This window comes from Pseudophryne corroboree, chromosome 4 (genome assembly GCF_028390025.1).
Source record: "Pseudophryne corroboree isolate aPseCor3 chromosome 4, aPseCor3.hap2, whole genome shotgun sequence".
In the NCBI taxonomy this organism is placed as follows: domain Eukaryota; kingdom Metazoa; phylum Chordata; class Amphibia; order Anura; family Myobatrachidae; genus Pseudophryne; species Pseudophryne corroboree.
In genome coordinates this window covers 180,462,773-180,482,644 of record NC_086447.1, presented here as the reverse complement: position 1 = coordinate 180,482,644, position 19,872 = coordinate 180,462,773, and the positions used below count along the sequence as shown (strand labels likewise).

Here is a 19,872-nt window from a genome sequence, read left to right as displayed (position 1 = left end):
GCATGAAGATGGTCCGGAAAATCGGCGGCAGAAGACTTCAGTCTTCACCAAGGTAGCGCACAGCACTGCATTGCTCCTCATACACACTTCACACTCCGGTCACTGAGGGTGCAGGGCGCTGGGGGGGGGGCGCCCTGAGCAGCAATAATATCACCTTGGCTGGCAAAATAACCACAATATATAGCCCCAGAGGCTATATATGTGGTAATTACCCCTGCCAGAATACAGAAAAAAGCGGGAGAAAAGGCCGCCGAAAAAGGGGCGGAGCCATCTCCCTCAGCACACTGGCGCCATTATTCCCTCACAGTTCCGCTGGAAGGAAGCTCCCTGACTCCCCTGCAGTCTACACTACAGAAAGGGTAAAAAAGAGAGGGGGGCACTAAATTTGGGCGCAGTTTAATACAATAAGCAGCTATAAAGGGTCATAATTCAGTTAGTCCCTGTATTATTATAGCGCTCTGGTGTGTGCTGGCATACTCTCTCTGTCTCCCCAAAGGGCTTTTGTGGGGTCCTGTCTCCTTTAAGAGCATTCCCTGTGTGTGTGCGCGGTGTGTCGGTACGGCTGTGTCGACATGTTTGATGAGGAGACTTATGTGGAGGCGGAGCAGATGCCTGTAAATGTGATGTCACCCACTGCGGGGCAGACACCTGAGTGGATGGATTTATGGAAGGAATTACGTGCAAGTGTCGACTCCTTACATAAAAAATTTGACGACATGCCAAATGCGGGACAGCCGGCTTCTCAGCTCGTGCCTGCCCAGACGATTCAAAGGCCGTCAGGGGCCCTGAAACGACCACTACCTCAGATGGTAGACACAGATGTCGACACGGATACTGATGCAAGTGTCGACGACGATGAGTCAAATTTAATGTCCACTAGGGCCATTTGTGGCATGATTGAGGCAATGAAAGAGGTGTTCCACCTTGCTGATATAAACCCAGGTACCTCAAAAAAGGGTATTATGTTTGGGGAGAAAAAACTACCAATAGTTTTTAACCCATCTGAGGAATTGAATGAGGTGTGTGAAGAAGCATGGGCTTTCCCCGATAAAAAATTGGTGATTTCAAAAAAAAAATTACTAATGGCGTTCCCTTTCTCGCCAGAGGATAGGTCACGTTGGGAAACTCCCCCTAGGGTGGATAAAGCGCTCACACGTTTGTCTAAAAAGGTGGCACTACCGTCTCCGGATACGGCCGCCCTAAAGGAACCTGCTGATAGAAAGCAGGAGGCTATCCTAAAATCTATATACACACACACTGGTGTTATACTGAGACCAGCTATTGCTTCAGCCTGGATGTGCAGTGCTGCTGCTGCTTGGTCAGATTCCCAGTCGGAAAATATTGACACCCTAGACAGAGAGACTATATTGCTAACCATAGAGCATATAAAAGACTCAGTCTTATACATGAGAGATGCACAGAGGGAGATCTGCCGGCTGGCATCTAGAATAAGTGCTTTGTCCATTTCTGCTAGGAGAGGCTTATGGACTCGGCAGTGGACAGGAGATGCAGATTCTAAAAGGCACATGGAAGTTTTGCCTTATAAGGGTGAGGAGTTATTCGGGGACGGTCTCTCAGACCTTGTTTCCACAGCAACAGCTGGGAAGTCTGCATTTTTGCCCCATGTCCCCTCACAGCCTAAGAAAGCACCGTATTACCAAGTACAGTCCTTTCGACCCCAGAAAAACAGGCGGGGAAAAGGCGGGTCCTTTCTGTCTAGAGGCAGAGGAAGGGGGAAAAAGCTGCAACACACAGGTTCCCAGGACCAAAAGTCCTCCCCCGCTTCTTCCAAATCCGCCGCATGACGGTGGGGCTCCACAGGCGGAGCCAGGTACGGTGGGGGGCCGCCTCAAGAATTTCAGCGATCAGTGGGCTCGCTCACGGGTGGATCCCTGGATCCTTCAAGTAGTATCTCAGGGGTACAAGCTGGAATTCGAGGCGCCTCCCCCCCGCCGTTTCCTCAAATCAGCCTTACCGACATCGGGCAGGGAGGCTGTGCTAGAGGCCATTCACAAGCTGTATTCCCAGCAGGTGATAGTCAAGGTACCCCTACTTCAACAAGGCCGTGGCTACTATTCCACACTGTTTGTGGTACCGAAACCAGACGGTTCGGTGAGACCCATTTTAAATTTGAAATCCTTGAACACTTACATAACAAAATTCAAGTTCAAGATGGAATCGCTCAGGGCGGTTATTGCAAGCCTGGACGAGGGGGATTACATGGTATCCCTGGACATCAAGGATGCTTACCTGCATGTCCCTATTTACCTTCCTCACCAGGAGTACCTCAGATTTGTGGTACAGGATTGCCATTACCAATTCCAGACATTACCGTTTGGACTGTCCACGGCACCGAGGGTGTTTACCAAAGTAATGGCAGAAATGATGATACTCCTTCGAAAAAAGGGAGTTTTAATTATCCCGTACTTGGACGATCTCCTTATAAAGGCGAGGTCCAGGGAGCAGTTACTGGTCGGAGTAGCACTATCTCGGGAAGTGCTACAACAGCATGGCTGGATTCTAAACATTCCAAAGTCACAACTGGTTCCTTCCACTCGCTTACTGTTCCTGGGGATGATTTTGGACACAGAACTGAAAAAAGTGTTTCTCCCGCAGGAGAAAGCCAAGGAGCTGTCATCTCTAGTCAGAGACCTCCTAAAACCAAAACGGGTATCGGTGCATCACTGCACACGAGTCCTGGGAAAAATGGTGGCTTCATACAAAGCAATTCCATTCGGCAGGTTCCATGCGAGGACCTTCCAGTGGGACCTCTTGGACAAGTGGTCGGGATCGCATCTTCAGATGCATCAACTGATAACCCTGTCTCCAAGGACCAGGGTGTCTCTACTGTGGTGGCTGCAGAGTGCTCATCTTCTAGAGGGCCGCAGATTCGGCATACAGGACTGGGTCCTGGTGACCACGGATGCCAGCCTTCGAGGCTGGGGAGCAGTCACACAGGGAAGAAACTTCCAAGGACTATGGTCAAGTCAGGAGACTTCCCTACACATAAATATTCTGGAACTGAGGGCCATTTACAATGCCCTAAGTCAGGCAAGACCCCTGCTTCAAAACCAGCCGGTACTGATCCAGTCAGACAACATCACGGCAGTCGCCCATGTGAACCGACAGGGCGGCACAAGAAGCAGGATGGCAATGGCAGAAGCCACAAGGATTCTCCGATGGGCGGAAAATCACGTACTAGCACTGTCAGCAGTGTTCATTTCGGGAGTGGACAACTGGGAAGCAGACTTCCTCAGCAGACACGACCTACACCCGGGAGAGTGGGGACTTCATCCAGAAGTCTTCCTACTGTTGGTAAACCGTTGGGAAAGGCTACAGGTGGACATGATGGCGTCCCGCCTCAACAAAAAGCTAAAGAGATATTGCGCCAGGTCAAGGGACCCTCAGGCGATAGCTGTGGACGCTCTAGTGACACCGTGGGTGTACCAGTCGGTTTATGTGTTACCTCCTCTGCCTCTCATACCAAAGGTACTGAGAATAATAAGAAGGCGAGGAGTAAGAACGATACTCGTGGTTCCGGATTGGCCAAGAAGGGCTTGGTACCCAGAACTTCAAGAAATGATATCAGAGGACCCATGGCCTCTACCGCTCAGACAGGATCTGCTGCAGCAGGGGCCCTGTCTGTTTCAAGACTTACCGCGGCTGCGTTTGACGGCATGGCGGTTGAATTCCAGATCCTAAAGGAAAAGGGCATTCCGGAGGAAGTCATTCCTACGCTGATAAAAGCCAGGAAAGAAGTAACCGCGAACCATTATCACCGTATTGGGCAAAAAATATGTTGTGTGTTGTGAGGCCAGGAAGGCCCCAACAGAGGAATTTCAGCTGGGTCGCTTTCTACACTTCCTACAGTCGGGAGTGACTATGGGCCTAAAATTGGGTTCCATTAAGGTCCAGATTTCGGCCCTGTCGATTTTCTTCCAGAAAGAACTGGCTTCACTGCCTGAAGTTCAGACTTTTGTAAAGGGAGTGCTTCATATTGAGCCCATTTTGTGCCTCCCGTGGCACCTTGGGATCTCAATGTGGTGTTGAGTTTCCTAAAATCACATTGGTTTGAACCACTTAAAACTGTGGATCTGAAATATCTCACGTGGAAAGTGGTCATGTTATTGGCCTTGGCTTCGGCCAGGCGTGTGTCAGAATTGGCGGCTTTGTCTTGTAAAAGCCCTTATCTGATTTTTCATATGGATAGGGCAGAATTGAGGACTCGTCCCCAGTTTCTCCCTAAGGTGGTATCTGCTTTTCACTTGAACCAACCTATTGTGGTGCCTGCGGCTACTAGGGACTTGGAGGATTCCAAGTTACTGGATGTAGTCAGGGTCTTGAAACTTTGTTTCCAGGACGGCTGGAGTCAGGAAGACTGACTCGCTTTTTGTCCTGTATGCACCCAACAAGATAGGTGCTCCTGCTTCTAAGCAGACTATTGCTCGCTGGATTTGTAGCACAATTCAGCTGGCGCATTCTGCGGCTGGATTGCCGCATCCTAAATCAGTGAAAGCCCATTCCACGAGGAAAGTGGGCTCATCCTGGGCGGCTGCCCGAGGGGTCTCGGCTTTACAACTTTGCCGAGCTGCTACTTGGTCAGGGGCAAACACGTTTGCTAAATTCTACAAATTTGATACCCTGGCTAAGGAGGACCTGGAGTTCTCTCATTCGGTGCTGCAGAGTCATCCGCACTCTCCCGCCCGTTTGGGAGCTTTGGTATAATCCCCATGGTCCATACGGAGTCCCCAGCATCCACTAGGACGTCAGAGAAAATAAGATTTTACTCACCGGTAAATCTATTTCTCGTAGTCCGTAGTGGATGCTGGGCGCCCATCCCAAGTGCGGATTGTCTGCAATACTTGTATATAGTTATTGCCTAACTAAAGGGTTATTGTTGAGCCATCTGTTGAGAGGCTCAGTTATATTTCATACTGTTAACTGGGTATAGTATCACGAGTTATACGGTGTGATTGGTGTGGCTGACGTCAGCACTCCGCTCTGGCCCCGATCATCGCACTAGAAGAGTAAGTCCTGGGCTGCGCAGAGACTGCACAAACTTCTGTTTGTGCAGCTCTCTGCACTCTGCAGATGTGATCTCACCCCTGCACAGCGATTTCCCCCTCCCCTGTAAGCAGCGACTACCTGATCGCAGCAGTGCAGTGCAGTGCAAAAATCGCCTGCTAGCGATCAGGTCTGAATTAGGCCCATAGTTACGTATATAACAATAAAAACATAGTGTGGATAGATAGATAAATATATATAGATATAAAACTACACAAACATACACCACAATATACATTACATACATAGTTTTTTTACATGCAAAATCCAAGATGTCTAAAAAAACACAGTAATCCAGTAATAAAATTTTTTATTTTTTTTAAAAGTGCTGAAAACACCCCCCCTCCCCTAGACCCATATAGCAGTCTCTACCCCCCTTCCCTGCTGGACCCATATAGCAGTCCCTACCCCTCTTCCCCCCCTCCCCTAAACCCATATAGCAGTCCCTACCCCTCTTCCCTAAACCCATATAGCAGTCCCCCCCGCACAGAGTCGCTGCTGCTGCCCGCTCCTGCCGTGGCCCCGCACAGAGTCGCTGCTGCTGCCCGCTCCTGCCGTGGCCCCGCCCCCCGTGCCGCCCAGCGCCTGACGTCACAGTGGAAATCCCGGTCAGCAGTGACGTGACCGGGATTTCCTCTGCGGCGCCGCGTCTGGGAGGTACGTAGCGCAATGACGAGCGGCTCAGCCAGTCGGGCCGCTTGTCATTGCACACTGTGTCGGACAGCGGGGACAGGCAGGATCGGTTCGCGGGCCGCTTGTTGCCCATTCCTACCGTAGAGGATGCTGGGCGCCCGTCCCAGTGCGGAAACTCTGCAAGACTTGTATATAGTTGTTGCTTACATAAGGGTTATGTTACAGTTGACATCGGTCTTGGACCGTTACTGTCGTTTGTTCATACTGTTAACTGGTTATGTATGTTCCAGGTTACATGGTATGATTGGTGTGGGCTGGTATGAATCTTGCCCTTGGATTGCTAAATCCTGCCTTGTATTGTCCATCTCCTCTGGGCACAGTTCTCTAACTGAGGTCTGGAGGAGGGGCATAGAGGGAGGAGCCAGTGCACACCCATAGTCAAAGTTCTTTTTAGGTGCCCTATCTCCTGCGGAGCCCGTCTATACCCCATGGTCCTTACGGAGTCCCCAGCATCCTCTACAGATTAGGAGAAATAGATTTACCGGTAGGTTTAAAATCTTATTTTCTCCCCTTTGGGGCCCTGCCAGCTAGGCGTTCCTACCCGGTGCCGTCTGTTCAGTCCTTTCGGTCTAACAGATTTCGTTCTAGAGCCAGAGGTGCCTCCAATGCAAATAGAGCGCCAGAGGTAAGTCAAAAAGACCTGCAACAGTTCTCAGTAACAGAGCACCAGTTCTGCTTCCACTAAGTCCTTAGCATGAAGATGCCCACCCACCCCGAGGAGATTTTGAGTTGGGAGCCCGTCTGCGTCACTTCAGCCACATTTGGGAAAGCTCCTGCCAGGATACCTGGGTAAGGGACCTCATTTCTCAGGGCTACAAGCTGGAGTTCGACGGTGCTCCTCCCCAACAATTTTTCAAATCAAGCTTACCAGCTTTGGAGAATACCAAGGTTACGTTGCAACAGGCCATCCGAAAGTTGGTCCAGTACCTCGTCATTGTTCCAGTACCGATACCACAACGAGGCAGGGGTTATTACTCCAACATATTCGTGGTTCCAAAGCTGGATGGCTCGGTACGGCCCATTTTGTATCTAAAGTCCTTGAATCCTTGCCTAAAGGTTTTCAAGTTCAAAATGGAATCCCTGAGGGCAGTGATTGCGGGTCTTGAAGAACAGGAGCTCCTGGTTTCCCTGGATATCAAGGGTGTCTACCTTCATATTCCAATTTGGCCACCTCATCAGTCTTATCTGAGGTTTGCCTTACTGGACAATCACTACCAGTTCCAGGCACTAGCCTTTGGCCTGTCCACAGCTCTGAGGGTATTCACGAAGGTGATGGCGGAGATGATCTTCCAACTCCGGGTCCAGAGGGTCAGTGTTGTCTCTTACCTGGAAGAGCTTCTGATAAAAGCAAGATCAAGGAAGCTTTTATTGCTCCATATCGACCACACTATCCAACTTCTGTCACGCCATGGGTGGATTCTCAATCTACAGAAGTCCCACCTGGAGCCAACTCAGCGGCTCCTGTTCCTGGGGATGTTACTGGATACTGTGGCCCAGAAGGTGTTCCTTCCGGGGGACAAAGCTAGAACACTTCAGGAGATGGTCCGCATGGTGCTCCGACCTGCACAAGTGTCCATCCATCTTTGCATCAGATTGTTGGGTAAGATGGTCGCCTCATACGAGGCGATCCAATATGGGAAGTTCCATGCCAGAACATTTTCAATTGGATCTCCTGAGCAAGTGGTCCGGATCACATCTACAGGTGTACCGGATGATTCGGCTGTCACCTCAGGCCAGGATTTCCCTCCTGTAGTGACTGCAGTCCTCCAATCTCCTGGAAGGACGGAGTTTCTGGATTCCGGATTGGACCTTCCTCACGACCGATGCGAGTCTGCGAGGATGGGGAGCTGTCACCCAAGGGGCGCAGTTCCAGGGCAGGTCCTCAGCCCACGAAGCCCTCCTTCCGATCAACATTCTGGAACTTCGGGTGATCTACAATGCTCTGCTTCAGGCCTTTCCTCTGCTCACGGATCACGCAATCCAAGTTCAGTCTGACAACGCCACAGCGGTGGCATACATCAATCATCAAGGAGGGACAAAAAGCAGATCCTGCATGCAAGCGGTGTCAAAGATACTCCTCTGGGTGGAAATAAATGCAAGAGCAATGTCTGCAATCTTCATTCCAGGTGTGGACAACTGGGAAGCGGACTTCCTGAGTCATCAAGATCTCCACCCGGGGGAGTGAGGACTCCACCATCAGGTGTTCTAGCAGATCATCCACCAGTGGGCTGTCCACATGATGGCTTCTTGACTCAACAAGAAGCTTCATTGGTATTGCTCACGAACCAGGGACCCTCAGGCGAGGGCAGTGAGTGCACTGACGTCGTCTTGGCCTTACCGGCTGGTCTACCTATTTCCTCCGATTCTGTTACTCCCAAGGGTGCCCAGGCGAATCAGAGATCAAGGAGTCCAGGCAATTCTGATTGGCCCCAGATTGGCCTCTGCGGGCGTGGTACGTGGATCTTCTGGACATGTCCGTCGAAGACCCTTGGCCTCTACCACTAAGACGCGATCTTCAACAGGGACCGTTCGTCTACCCGGACTTACGGCGACTTCGTTTGATGGTATGGAGGTTGAGAGGAACATCCTAGCTCACAAGGGCCTTTCCAAAAAGGTTATTGCTACCATGGTTCAGGCCAGAAAACCTGTGACATCAAAACACTATCATCATATCTGGAGAAGGTATGTCTCTTGGTGCGAGGAACACACTTATCCACCTGCAAAGTTCCACTTGGACGTTTCTTACGTGTCCTGCAGGTTGGTGTGGATAAGGGCTTGCGTCTGGTTTCCATTAAGGTCCAGATTTCAGCGCTCTCCATTTTTTCCAGAAGAAATTGGCACTGTTGCCAGAACGTCAGACCTTCTTGCAAGGGGTACTCCACATACAACCTCCTTTTGTGCTGCCTACGGCGCCCTGGGATTTGAATGTGTTATTGGAATTTCTGCAGTCCTCCTGGTTTGAGCCTCTGATGACGGTAGAAGACAAGTAAGTATCTCACGTGGAAGACAGTGATGTTATTGGCCCTGGCTTCTGCTAGACGTGTTTCAGAATTGGGGGCCTTATCGTGTAAAAGTCCATACTTGGTCTTTTATGAGACAGGGCAGAGCTCAGGACTAGGCAGAAGTTCCTGCCGAAGGTTGTCTCTGCATTTCACCTGAATCAACCTATTGTGGCTCCATCCATATCTGACACTTTTGCTCCTCTGGAGTCATTAGTTGCGGCGAGAGCCTTGAAGATGTATGTCAAGCTGACGGCTCGGATCAGAAAGGCGGATTCGTTGTTTGTGCTCTATGATGCACAGAAAAAGGGTTGTCCTGCTTCAAAGCAGTCCACTGCTCGTTGGCTAAGGCCAGGCATGTCCAAAGTCCGGCCCAGGTGCCAATTGCGGCCCGTGCTTACATTTCCACCGGCCCGCAGCCTCTGTGCAGCCCTCAGCTCTCAGGCACACTGCCTTTGCAGACCGCTGCACCCTGCCGCACTGACACTCCCTGCCCATTGCTGTCAGCTGCGCTACATGGTGACTGACAGCTATCTTCCCCTCCATTGCGTGCAGACTATAGGCTGGTCTGCTGATGATCTGGTGAGACAGGAGGGCTGGGGTTGCCTCTCCCGCCGAGACAAACCCAGCCCTCCTGTGTATATGAAGCTATAAAAGGAGACACCAGAGAGGATCATCATGGTGGCCATCTTTACTGCAGCTCCGCAGCAGTGTGTGGTGATCAGCGGTCTCAATAAGTTCAGTGCTTCACCCTCTCATAGGTGTTCTGGGCTAAAGCATTTTCACTTGTAAGTTCTCCAATGTGTATCTGGCAGCACTGCTGGGTGCATATAATGTGCATCTGGCAGCACTGCTGGGGGCATATAATGTTTGTCTGGCAGCACTGCTGGGGGCATATAATGTGTATCTGGCAGCACTGCTGGGGGCATATAATATGTTTCTGGCAGCACTGCTGGGGGCATATAATATGTTTCTGGCAGCACTGCTGGGGGCATATAATATGTTTCTGGCAGCACTGCTGGGGGCATATAATATGTATGGCAGCACTGGGGGCATTTGTGTATCTGGCAGCACTGGGGGCATTTGTGTATCTGGCAGCACTGGAGGCATTTGTATATCTGGCAGCACTGCTGGGGGCATTTGTGTATCTGGCAGCACTGCTGGGGGCATTTGTGTATCTGGAGGCACTGCTGGGGCATTTGTGTATCTGGAAGCACTGCTGGGGGCATTTGTGTATCTGGAAGCACTGTTGGGGGCATTTGAGTATCTGGAAGCACTGCTGGGGGCATTTGTGTATCTGGTCGGCCCCAACACATTTTCACCTCACCAAATCTGGCCCTTTTGCAAAAAGTTTGGACACCCCTGGCTTAGGCTTACTATCCAACAGGCCTATGTGTTGGCAGCCTTACCTGTTCCTAAGTCTCTGAAAGCTCACTCTACAAGATCTGTGGGCTCTTCCTGGGCGGCTGCCCGAGGAGTCTCAGCCTTACAACTATGCCGAGCTGCTACCTGGTCGGGGAAGAACACCTTTGTGAAGTTCTGCAAGTTTGATACCCGGGCCAAAGAGGATACCCAGTTTAGGCAGGCAGTGCTGCAGCAGTCTGCACGTTCTGGCCTGTTCTGCTTTGGGATGTCCCCATCGTATGAAGTCTCCCCAATATCCCTTATGGATGCTAGAGAAAATAGGATTTTAATTACCTACCGGTAAATCCTTTTCTCGTATTTCATAAGGGATATTGGGCGCCCGCCTCAGTGCGTTGACTTTTCTGCAGGTTCTCGGTTATGTGGTTACCTGTTCAGCTGTTGCTGTTATTGTTACCAGCCGTTGCTGGTTGTTATATGTTAGTGGTGTGTAAATCTCACCACTCTTTGTTATTATGTTCCTTCTTTCATAGATGTCCTTTCTCCTTCGGGCAGTATTTTACCTATAACTGCCTGTGGGAGGGGGCATAGAGGGGAGGAGCCAGCACACCCAGTGAAGAAATTTAAAGTGCATCGGCTCCTTTGGTACCTGTCTATACCCCATTGTTCTAAGTCTCCCCAATATCCCTTATGGACTACGAGAAAAGGATTTATCGGTAGGTAATTAAAATCCTATGCAAGGGGTGCAAATACATTTAGTGATTATTTAGAGTACGCAGGTTAAATACGGGTGGCTTTTGCATGTAGCCCACAAATACTCTACACTACAATTAAGATTTTTGTTTTGGACACTTCCACCCATATCTAAATCTCTCTGCACATTATAAATGATGTCTCCGCCGCCAGGTGTAACAAAATTCCTGATAATGCCGGCTATAGGCTTCAATTGAATTACGCCCCGGGGATCAATTACTCTTGGTAATTTACCGCTGCTGATTTAATTTTCCCCTATGTATAAAAATAAAATAAAAAATGGTCAGTTTGGTCCTGGGATGTATGTTGTTTGTGACTGCTAAGCAAATGTGATGGTTTCCATAGGTGGACATTCCTCTTGGCCTCCCATTCTACAAGTGGATGTTACGGCAAGAATTCTCTTTGGCCTCCCATGATTTGGTCAATATTGACCCAGTTGTGGCAAAGTCTGTGTATCACCTGGAAGACATTGTGAGACAGAAAAAGAGACTGGAACAGGATAAGGCACAGGTAACTAATTACTACCCAGTAGAGCATGGTTCATAGCTTCCTAATTCTAGTTAGTCTCCCAACCAGACCTGTCCGCTCTGCACAAGATCTGCGTCTCTCATCCCCACGTATTACTTGTTCCCATCCAAAATTACAGGACTTTATCTGGGCTTCCTCCACTCTGGAATGCCCTCCCACGCACAATAAGACTCGCCTCTTGTCTTCAAACCTTTAAACCATAGGTCTGCAAATTCGGTCCTCATTACCCCACACAGTGCATGTTTTGCAGGTAACCCAGCAGGTGCACAGGTGTATTAATTACTCACACACATTTTAGAAGGTCCACAGGTGGAGCTAATTATTTCACTTGTGATTCTGTGAGGAGACCTGCAAAACATGCACTGTGTGGGGTAATGAGGACCGATGTTTGCAGACCTATGCTTTAAACGTTCCCTGAAACAGATGCTACCTATTGGATAATGGTCCACCAGATTGCTAGGCTCTTAACAGATTGTATGATATGATCAACCAGCAATGTTGGAAACAATATGTGAGGTTACGTGGAATGTAAAGAGAGGATGTAATTATTGATAGGGATGCATTGACACGGGTGTGTGGGTGGGTCTGGAATTTGATAGACTTGTCTGAAAAGGTGAGTTTTCAGGGAAAGTCCTTGTTTATCAATGCCTATTTCCCTATAGATTGTAAGCTTGTGAGCAGGGCCTTCCTACCTCTGTCTATTTTTGCCCAGTGTTTTTCTATAACTGTTTTAATTGTAAAGCGCAATGGAATATGCTGCGCTATATAAGAAACTGCTAATTAAAAAAAAAAAATGGTGGGAACAGCCTTTTTGGAGAAACATGTTTGATGCGCCCTAGTCTTATAGATTGGAAATATCCCAATGCTATTGGCAAGTACTGGACGGGTCACAGAACTAGACCTGACCGATTGTTGGACTTGGTGATTATATCATGTCGATGTCATGATGATTTTGTACTAGTGTGTGAATGTTCCCTTTCAACTCGTGCATTAACTGATCTAACACACACAACTGTAATTTAAACCAGTATTGGAACACAGACAACACATAACTAAATGTTACATCGGCTATACTGTATGTGGTGTCATGAGGCTGCCTGCTTCCCGTGCAGGGGCCCTGAATGATCCCTTAAGCTCAGTGTTAAATCCTGCATAAGGCATTTGTGATACAACAAGGGAAGGATAAGTTTTTATTGCTAATTTTTCGTAACAATGATGTGTGTGAGTAGTATGTTAGGATTAGGCTTCTGCTTGGTGTTCTGTTCGTTTTTCAGAGCTGCATAACAGGCAAACATTCAGTTACACTGTGTCCCTGAATGATTTGTTGTCTTGCTCATGTAATGAATAATGTACTAGGTAGGTTTGTAAAATGATCTACCACTAGATGGCACATATGTCGCGATCACTAAATATTGCAAACAGGTCAGTAGAAATTGTTACAAAACTTGTTTGGTGTTTTTTTTTTGTAATCACAATTTATTTCTGCAAATACACAAATTTGTATCCAAATGTTTTCCAATTGACTATAGAGGGCATTTTACACTCTGCCCTTTCGCTGTTTTATTATGTGTACATTTCGTTACAGACCAAAGAGTCTCTGCAATTTGCACTTGAAAGTCTGAATATGAGTGGCTGCTCTATAGACGATCTGGGCCTGGACTTCACATTGCCGGGCTTTCCCAATATTGAACTGAAGAAGGGGGGGAAAGACCTACCGGTAACCATTCACAATCTGGATGAGTATGTACGGGTAAGTTTAAGTGACTTTGTGGTAATGTTACAGTGTAAGTTTGGAGCTGGCCCAATCAATACTAGAATAAATAGATCCATAGTAGTGAGGTACTGGAATGGCTGCCTACCGGTCATCTGCATATTGTAGGATTCCTCCATTTTTGTTAAGTGAACCAATACAGTGTGTGAGGTTACTAGGAAACGAGGCATGATGTACAGTACCACGTGTGTATTAAATCTGCTGTATTTTCAGGAGTTGTGGGCCAGACTTGTACTAGGACTGGCCTACACTGTGGAAGTAGCAGGTCTCCCTTTCAAGATCCCACCTTATTTTGCCAAAACTGCTAATTTTGATCTTTTTATTCTTACTTTTTTGGAGTTGGGGGGGGGGGGTGTTTAAAAGACAAAAAAACATAAAAACAAGATATAAAACATGAAAAAAAAACATAAGATAGCACAACAATGCCTCCCGGAATATAATACAGACTACGTATCAGTACAGATGTCCAGAGTATAAGTATCCAATACTAAGCCAAATATAAACCTAGGCTGGGTACGTGATATATCACAACCAAATATAATAACAGACAAAATGCTATAAATAATAAAAAAGGTAAGTTGGGGAGCAGAAGGCATATCTAGGGCAAAGCAGCATTTCTTGTCACTTGGTATACATCATGCATTCAGGAGAAATGGTGGTCCTTACCAATCCAGGCAGCAAGAGACTGTGGAGCCACCCAACCTTGAGCACTTTAACATTAGGAGAACAGAGACCTAAAGTTGTAAATAACAGTTTTAAGAATCACAGAGGTGTAAGCCACAAATACAGATATGGGAATCAAAAAGGGGAATCCCGATTCCATTCTTCTGAACACATCATACCACTGCAGACCAGAGCTCTGACACACTGATATAACCAGAGTAGATGCCAGAAATCGGCATCTAGCATGCAAGGCCGGATACACATATGGACAAAGGGCAATTGGGAGACGATGTCTGGTCGGCAGTGCAGCAGGGATGTAGTTATGTGGTCACATTACCTCCTACATCCCGCCCGCTGAGAATCCAGACCAGCAGGGACGATTTCCACTTGTGGGTGTCCACGACACCCATAGAGTGTGAATAGAACCCATGTCGTCCCCAGGAGCGTGCATACACTATAGACTACCTTTTTTGATGAGGCTGTAGTTGTGTGACCGGCGTCACAATTGGACGCCGGGATCCCGCCCCTTAACAATCCCGATGGTCGGCATGCTGACTAACAGGGCCTATTACCACTCGTAGGTGTCCACGATACCCATAGAGTGGGAATAGAACCTGCACTCGCCACCAAGCCTGCAAGGGGCTTTCATTGCGCTCGCACCCCCAGCCGGGCATTTTGAAGCCAGGCATCCCGACGTCTGTATGGTGACTGGCGGTCACACATACCCAACCCTTTTGATGCAATCTGTCCTTTTACTGTCCGCAGCACAATGGTGTTAGATATTGTTTGTACATGCCATTGATAACAGGTATTCGTGTAACCGGTGATAGGGCATTGGGCACAGATATAGGTGTCTCAGCTGGTAGTGGACAGTTGGCTATATTTGAGGGGTCAGCAGTAAATTGCTGCTTTAGCTGACGTTGTGGACATGGTAGCCTTGTAATATCTTACATGTATCTTAGGAGTGTTTTTTTATTTGCAGCTTGTAATTTATTGGGCACTGAATGAAGGCGTCTCCAGGCAATTTGACTCCTTCCGGGATGGCTTTGAATCCGTCTTCCCACTTAATCACTTACAGTATTTTTACCCAGAGGAGGTTCGTAATTTTTTCATTTTTTCTTTGTGCTATGAAATATGTACATATGCGTTTGATTGTAGGAGGAGTTTTCAGTTTATTTATTATTTTGTTTAACTTTTTGTGAGTTGCACCAGGTATATAAAGAAATGTCACTGACCTCTCTCTTTTCCCTATCCAGCTGGATCAACTCCTGTGTGGCAGTAAGGCGGATCCTTGGGATGTAAAGACACTGATGGAGTGCTGTAGGCCAGACCATGGTTATACCCATGACAGGTCAGTAAAGGTGCCCAATAGGTGGCATGATTTTATCAATGGCTTCTCTTCTATTTTTAGTACACAGCTGTGTGGTGAACTCTTGTCCTTTTTTGCAGTCGAGCAGTGAAATTCCTCTTTGAAATCCTCAGCAGTTTTGACAACGAACAGCAGAGACTATTCCTCCAGTTTGTCACAGGGAGCCCAAGACTGCCTGTAGGAGGTAAGCTCTAACTTTCCTCTCTAGCCCACCTGTAGTAGCACCTAGAGCAGGCCTGGCCAACCTGTGGCTCTCCAGCTGTTTTAAAACTACAAGTCCCATCATGCTTTGCCACAGTTTTGCTATTAGGGAATGCTAAAACTGTGGCAGGGCATGCTAGGATGTGTAGTTTCACAACATCTGGAGAGCCACAGGTTGGTCAGGCCTGAACTAGAGACCCCACGGCTCTAGCTGTCTTCAGAGCTTGTTGCTGGTCACTTTTTCTCCTTGAAATTTTTTACTTATTTAAACATACATATTTATATTGCAGTTGCATTAATGTTGCAATTACAGTAATTCCCTGGTATTAAGCTATTTGCGTTTTTGCACTTGAAAGCTTTTTATTTTATGCCACATGGCTTGAGTTCATACTATTGTACTATAGGTGGTGTATATCATGTTAGGTGTGAATATAGCTGGTAGTGTGGTGGGAGATATCTGTGTCAGGCAGCCAGAGAGACTATTGGTGGCAGGAGGGCAGTGGAAGTGAATGCTAGCAGTTTTGAGAATTGGAGATAATGGATTTAGAGAAAATATGTGAAGACTGCGCTTTTTACTGCATTTTGATATTTTCTGGGACCTTTGTTAGAAATGAATTTGATTTCACTTAATTCTTATGGACATACATTTTTATTTAGTACTCTGGAATAAATCAGCAGCGCTAAGCGGGGGCTTTGTTATACAGGTTGAGTATCCCATATCCAAAATGCTTGGGACCAGAAGTATTTTGGATATTGGATTTTTCCGTATTTTGGAATAATTGCATACCATAATGAGATGTCATGTGGATGGGACCCAAGTATAAGCACAGAATGCACTTATGTTTCATATACACCTTATACACACAGCCTGAAGGCAACTTTAGTCAATACTTTTAATAACTTTGTGCATTAAACAAAGTGTGTCTACATTCACACAATTCATTTATGTTTAATATACACCTTATACACAGCCTGAAGGTCATTTAATACAATATTTTTAATAACTTTGTGTATTAAACAAAGTTTGTGTTTATTGAGCCATCAGAAAACAAAGGTTTCACTATCTCACCAAAAATTCTGTATTTCGGGAATAATTGGTTATCAGATACTCAACCTGTATATACTTTTCGTTATTGTTGCTGCATCTTTGTGACATTGCTGTAACCAACCCCAAACCAAAGTCAAATGCTTGTCTGTTTAATCTCTGAAAAACATTCTATAGGAAAACTATTATGCTTATGTAGTACATACCAGTAGCAAGTCTTTCCACTTATTCTATCCAGTATACTGAGTAGGTCCATTATGTAATACAGATGTGTCTTCATACATCTTACCTCAATATGCCATGCTCCATCAGTGAACCAGAAGTTCCCGGGCAGCTCTGGTGTCTATTTTTGCCAAAAATGCGTCTTATACCCCTTTCAGACATGCTCCAAATTCCTGGGATTTTGCACATGAACGCGCATCAACCCGGGAATTTGGTATGTCTGAATAGGCACCGACCCAGGAACGTGATCTGGGTTGCCTACCCTGCAATTGACAAGGGTTTTTCCCGGGACTCAAGTCCCGGGAAGACAACCCGGCTTAGGTCTGAAAGGGGCGACCCGGGAATTTGCGCTCAGGTCGCACCTGATTGGCGGCGCTGCCTGGAGGAGGCCGGAGTGAAGAGAGGGCGAGCGCCGGCTGCTGTAGTCCGTGCTGCTGTGAGCAGTTGAAGCAGCCGGCGCAGCCAAAAAAACAGGCCTGTTTGAGTGTGTGTGTGTGTATATGTATGTGTGTGTATATATATATGTGTATGTGTGTGTGTGTATGTATATATATATATATATATATGTGTGTGTGTGTATGTGTATATATATATATATATATATATATATATATATATGTGTGTGTATGTATATGAATTTGGCGTGTGTGTATATTACATGTATGTGTGTGTTTGAGTGTGACGCTTGTGTGTAAATGTACATGTGTGTAAATGTTGAGTGTGACGTCTTTGTGTGTACATAAGACATGTGACATTAGAGTAGCCTGGTCTGACCTGGCTGCCAGGGCAGACCAGGCTTATGTATGAAAGGGGTCGACACGGGAATTTGCCAGGTCTCAGGTTTAGTGTGAAAGGGGGTCCCAGCAAAAACCCGGGATTTTTCAGAGGTGAAAATCCCGGGTCCTATGACTGAAAGGGGTATTAGTCGCATCACTATACAGATACAGTCGCATGTAGAATATAGGCATGCCGCATATAATTTTAATTGGCATAAGCCGCTTGTGCATCCTATTCGCTTGGTGATGCGACTAAAACGCATATTAATGGTTAAAGACGCTCATTGTTACAGGCATGATGTGACTAGGAGGGCTGTTTAACATGACTGCAGCAAGGATGTAGGAGGACACATCTGTACATGCAGTGATGCCTGTTGTGCAAAAGCAGAAGAAGCTTGAAATCACATAAATTGTGTTGAATATCGTTGATACATCTGTTTAAAACATAGTATAGTCAGTTGTTGCATTGACAGCACTCTGCTCAGACTTTGCACTTCCAAACTCTTCCAGCAGTGAAGGTCTCCAGTAGTGTTAAGGAGCTCTAGAACTAAAGAGGTTGGCTTTAACGAACATTTCCGGGGGAGCATACATTGATTATTGGGAACTTAAAACATTGCTTGGTATTGCATGATTGGGGGGAAAAGTAATTTACTTGTTTTATCTTTTTTTAATGTAGGCTTCCGAAGCCTGAATCCTCCGCTCACCATCGTCCGCAAGACTTTTGAATCTACCGAAAACCCGGATGATTTCTTGCCCTCCGTTATGACCTGTGTCAACTACCTTAAACTGCCAGACTATTCTAGTATTGAGATTATGCGTGAGAAACTGTTAATTGCTGCCCGCGAAGGACAACAGTCATTCCACCTTTCTTGATCCCACGGACCTTACCACGGAGCCCACTTAAGAGGATAACAGATCATGATTTCTTTTCTAAGTGTATCACCAGAGTCAAGGCGACAAACTCCGCCTTATCATAGAGAGAAAAAACTGATGCAGTTTATTACAAACACACACACACGGAAAAAAAAATACAAAAAAAGATCTAGATCCATTAAAAAGCCCCCTGGACATCTGAAACCGATCAGGCTTGAAAGATTTGTGACCTAAGTTTGTTTAGAATTTTTTTTGGCTTAAATTATCCTTTTATTTGAGTGAAGTTTTTAAATTGCTTTGCCGTGTGACTTTAAAAGAGGAGGGATATTAAACAAAATTAGTCTATTTAAAAAAAAAAAAAAAAAAAAACAGGAAAGGGATGTTTTTTGAAGCTGGAAAAAAAAAATATCGATGTGCAGTTTAAAAATCCCAGTCTGTGTGTATCCATCAAGTTAAATATACAACTCACTACCCTCCACCAACTTGTACCCATCCAAAAGCAAAACGCAAAGCCTGTTCTTTTGAAAAGCCCAGTTATGCCGTTAAGTGTATTTTTCTCACTTGACACAGCCTCTCCGATTTACATGTTATGTGCAATTTAGTTTCCTGCGTGTGCAGATTTATGGAAAGAAGTCTTGTTAGTTTTCCTAAAAGCAGCAACTCTGCCTCTGAACATAGTGAAAGAGCAGAAAGGGAGGGGAAGGCTTAGTGATTTACTGGCGCGTTTCAGAAGTGCATGGTGCTGCTGGACTGGGGCAGCAAACAACTGGTGGTTTGTAACAGCCTTTTTACAGGATACTTTAAAACTGTTTACACAGTATATAAAGAACTGAGTGGTGTTTGTTTGTTTTTTTTGGTTTATTTTTTTCTTTTGATTTGTTTCAAATGTAAACTTTAAAAAATAAAAAAAATAAAAAAAAAACTTGGCTGGTCTGTATTTATACCAATACAGCCATAGCATTTCAATTTAATGTATATTTTAAAAAAGAAATCGTTTAAAAAATTCAATGCCCTGTTTCATTCTTTTCTCTTCAGATTATTATATTTTTTTTAATGTTTTTTTTTTTCTGGTTCTAGTTTGGGGGAAGGGGGGGTTGGAAATGTTTTGACACAAATGAAAGCAAATGTTCTCAATGTCCTGTTCTATGTGCTGATTTCTCAGATCTGCAATAATCTACTTAATCAGGTTCATGTTTTTACCTGAATATAAATAAAACCGAGAAAAAGTTTGCTTCACGTTTTTAGTATTTTTGTTCCTTTCATCTTTTCTTTGTAAAACCTTATGCATATCCCTTTTAAGCTGGACTGTAAAGTATAAATGACTCCATCATAAAACAAATGGATTCATTTTAACTAACACTATTTTCTATAGTATTAAGTTTGATTGTAGCTTTATCTTTTGTACTGTATCCTGTGTACTACGTACACCATACAGTAGTGGAGGCCAATGCATCAATAGCAATTGTCCAGTCAACCACAGATGTCCAACCCATAGATCGTGGTGGACCTCCAGTAACAGCCAATAAAAAACAGACTTGATTATTATTGGCTAA

At 46.0% G+C, this 19,872-nt stretch overlaps 1 protein-coding gene across 9 annotated transcripts in view; it reads left to right on the top strand.

The window, feature by feature from the left end:
- Nucleotides 1-19,555, top strand: part of TRIP12 (thyroid hormone receptor interactor 12) — a 335,873-nt gene extending 316,318 nt beyond the window's left edge. For all 9 annotated transcript variants that reach the window (XM_063915608.1, XM_063915614.1, XM_063915607.1 and 6 more), the window contains 6 exons: nt 11,217-11,381; nt 12,985-13,149; nt 14,816-14,929; nt 15,090-15,184; nt 15,283-15,386; nt 18,123-19,555. In XM_063915608.1, coding sequence (XP_063771678.1) covers nt 11,217-11,381; nt 12,985-13,149; nt 14,816-14,929; nt 15,090-15,184; nt 15,283-15,386; nt 18,123-18,319 — 840 coding nt within the window. In that variant the 3' untranslated portion in view covers nt 18,320-19,555. The remainder of the gene's footprint in view (nt 1-11,216; nt 11,382-12,984; nt 13,150-14,815; nt 14,930-15,089; nt 15,185-15,282; nt 15,387-18,122) is intronic.
- Nucleotides 19,556-19,872: the final 317 nt, after the last annotated feature.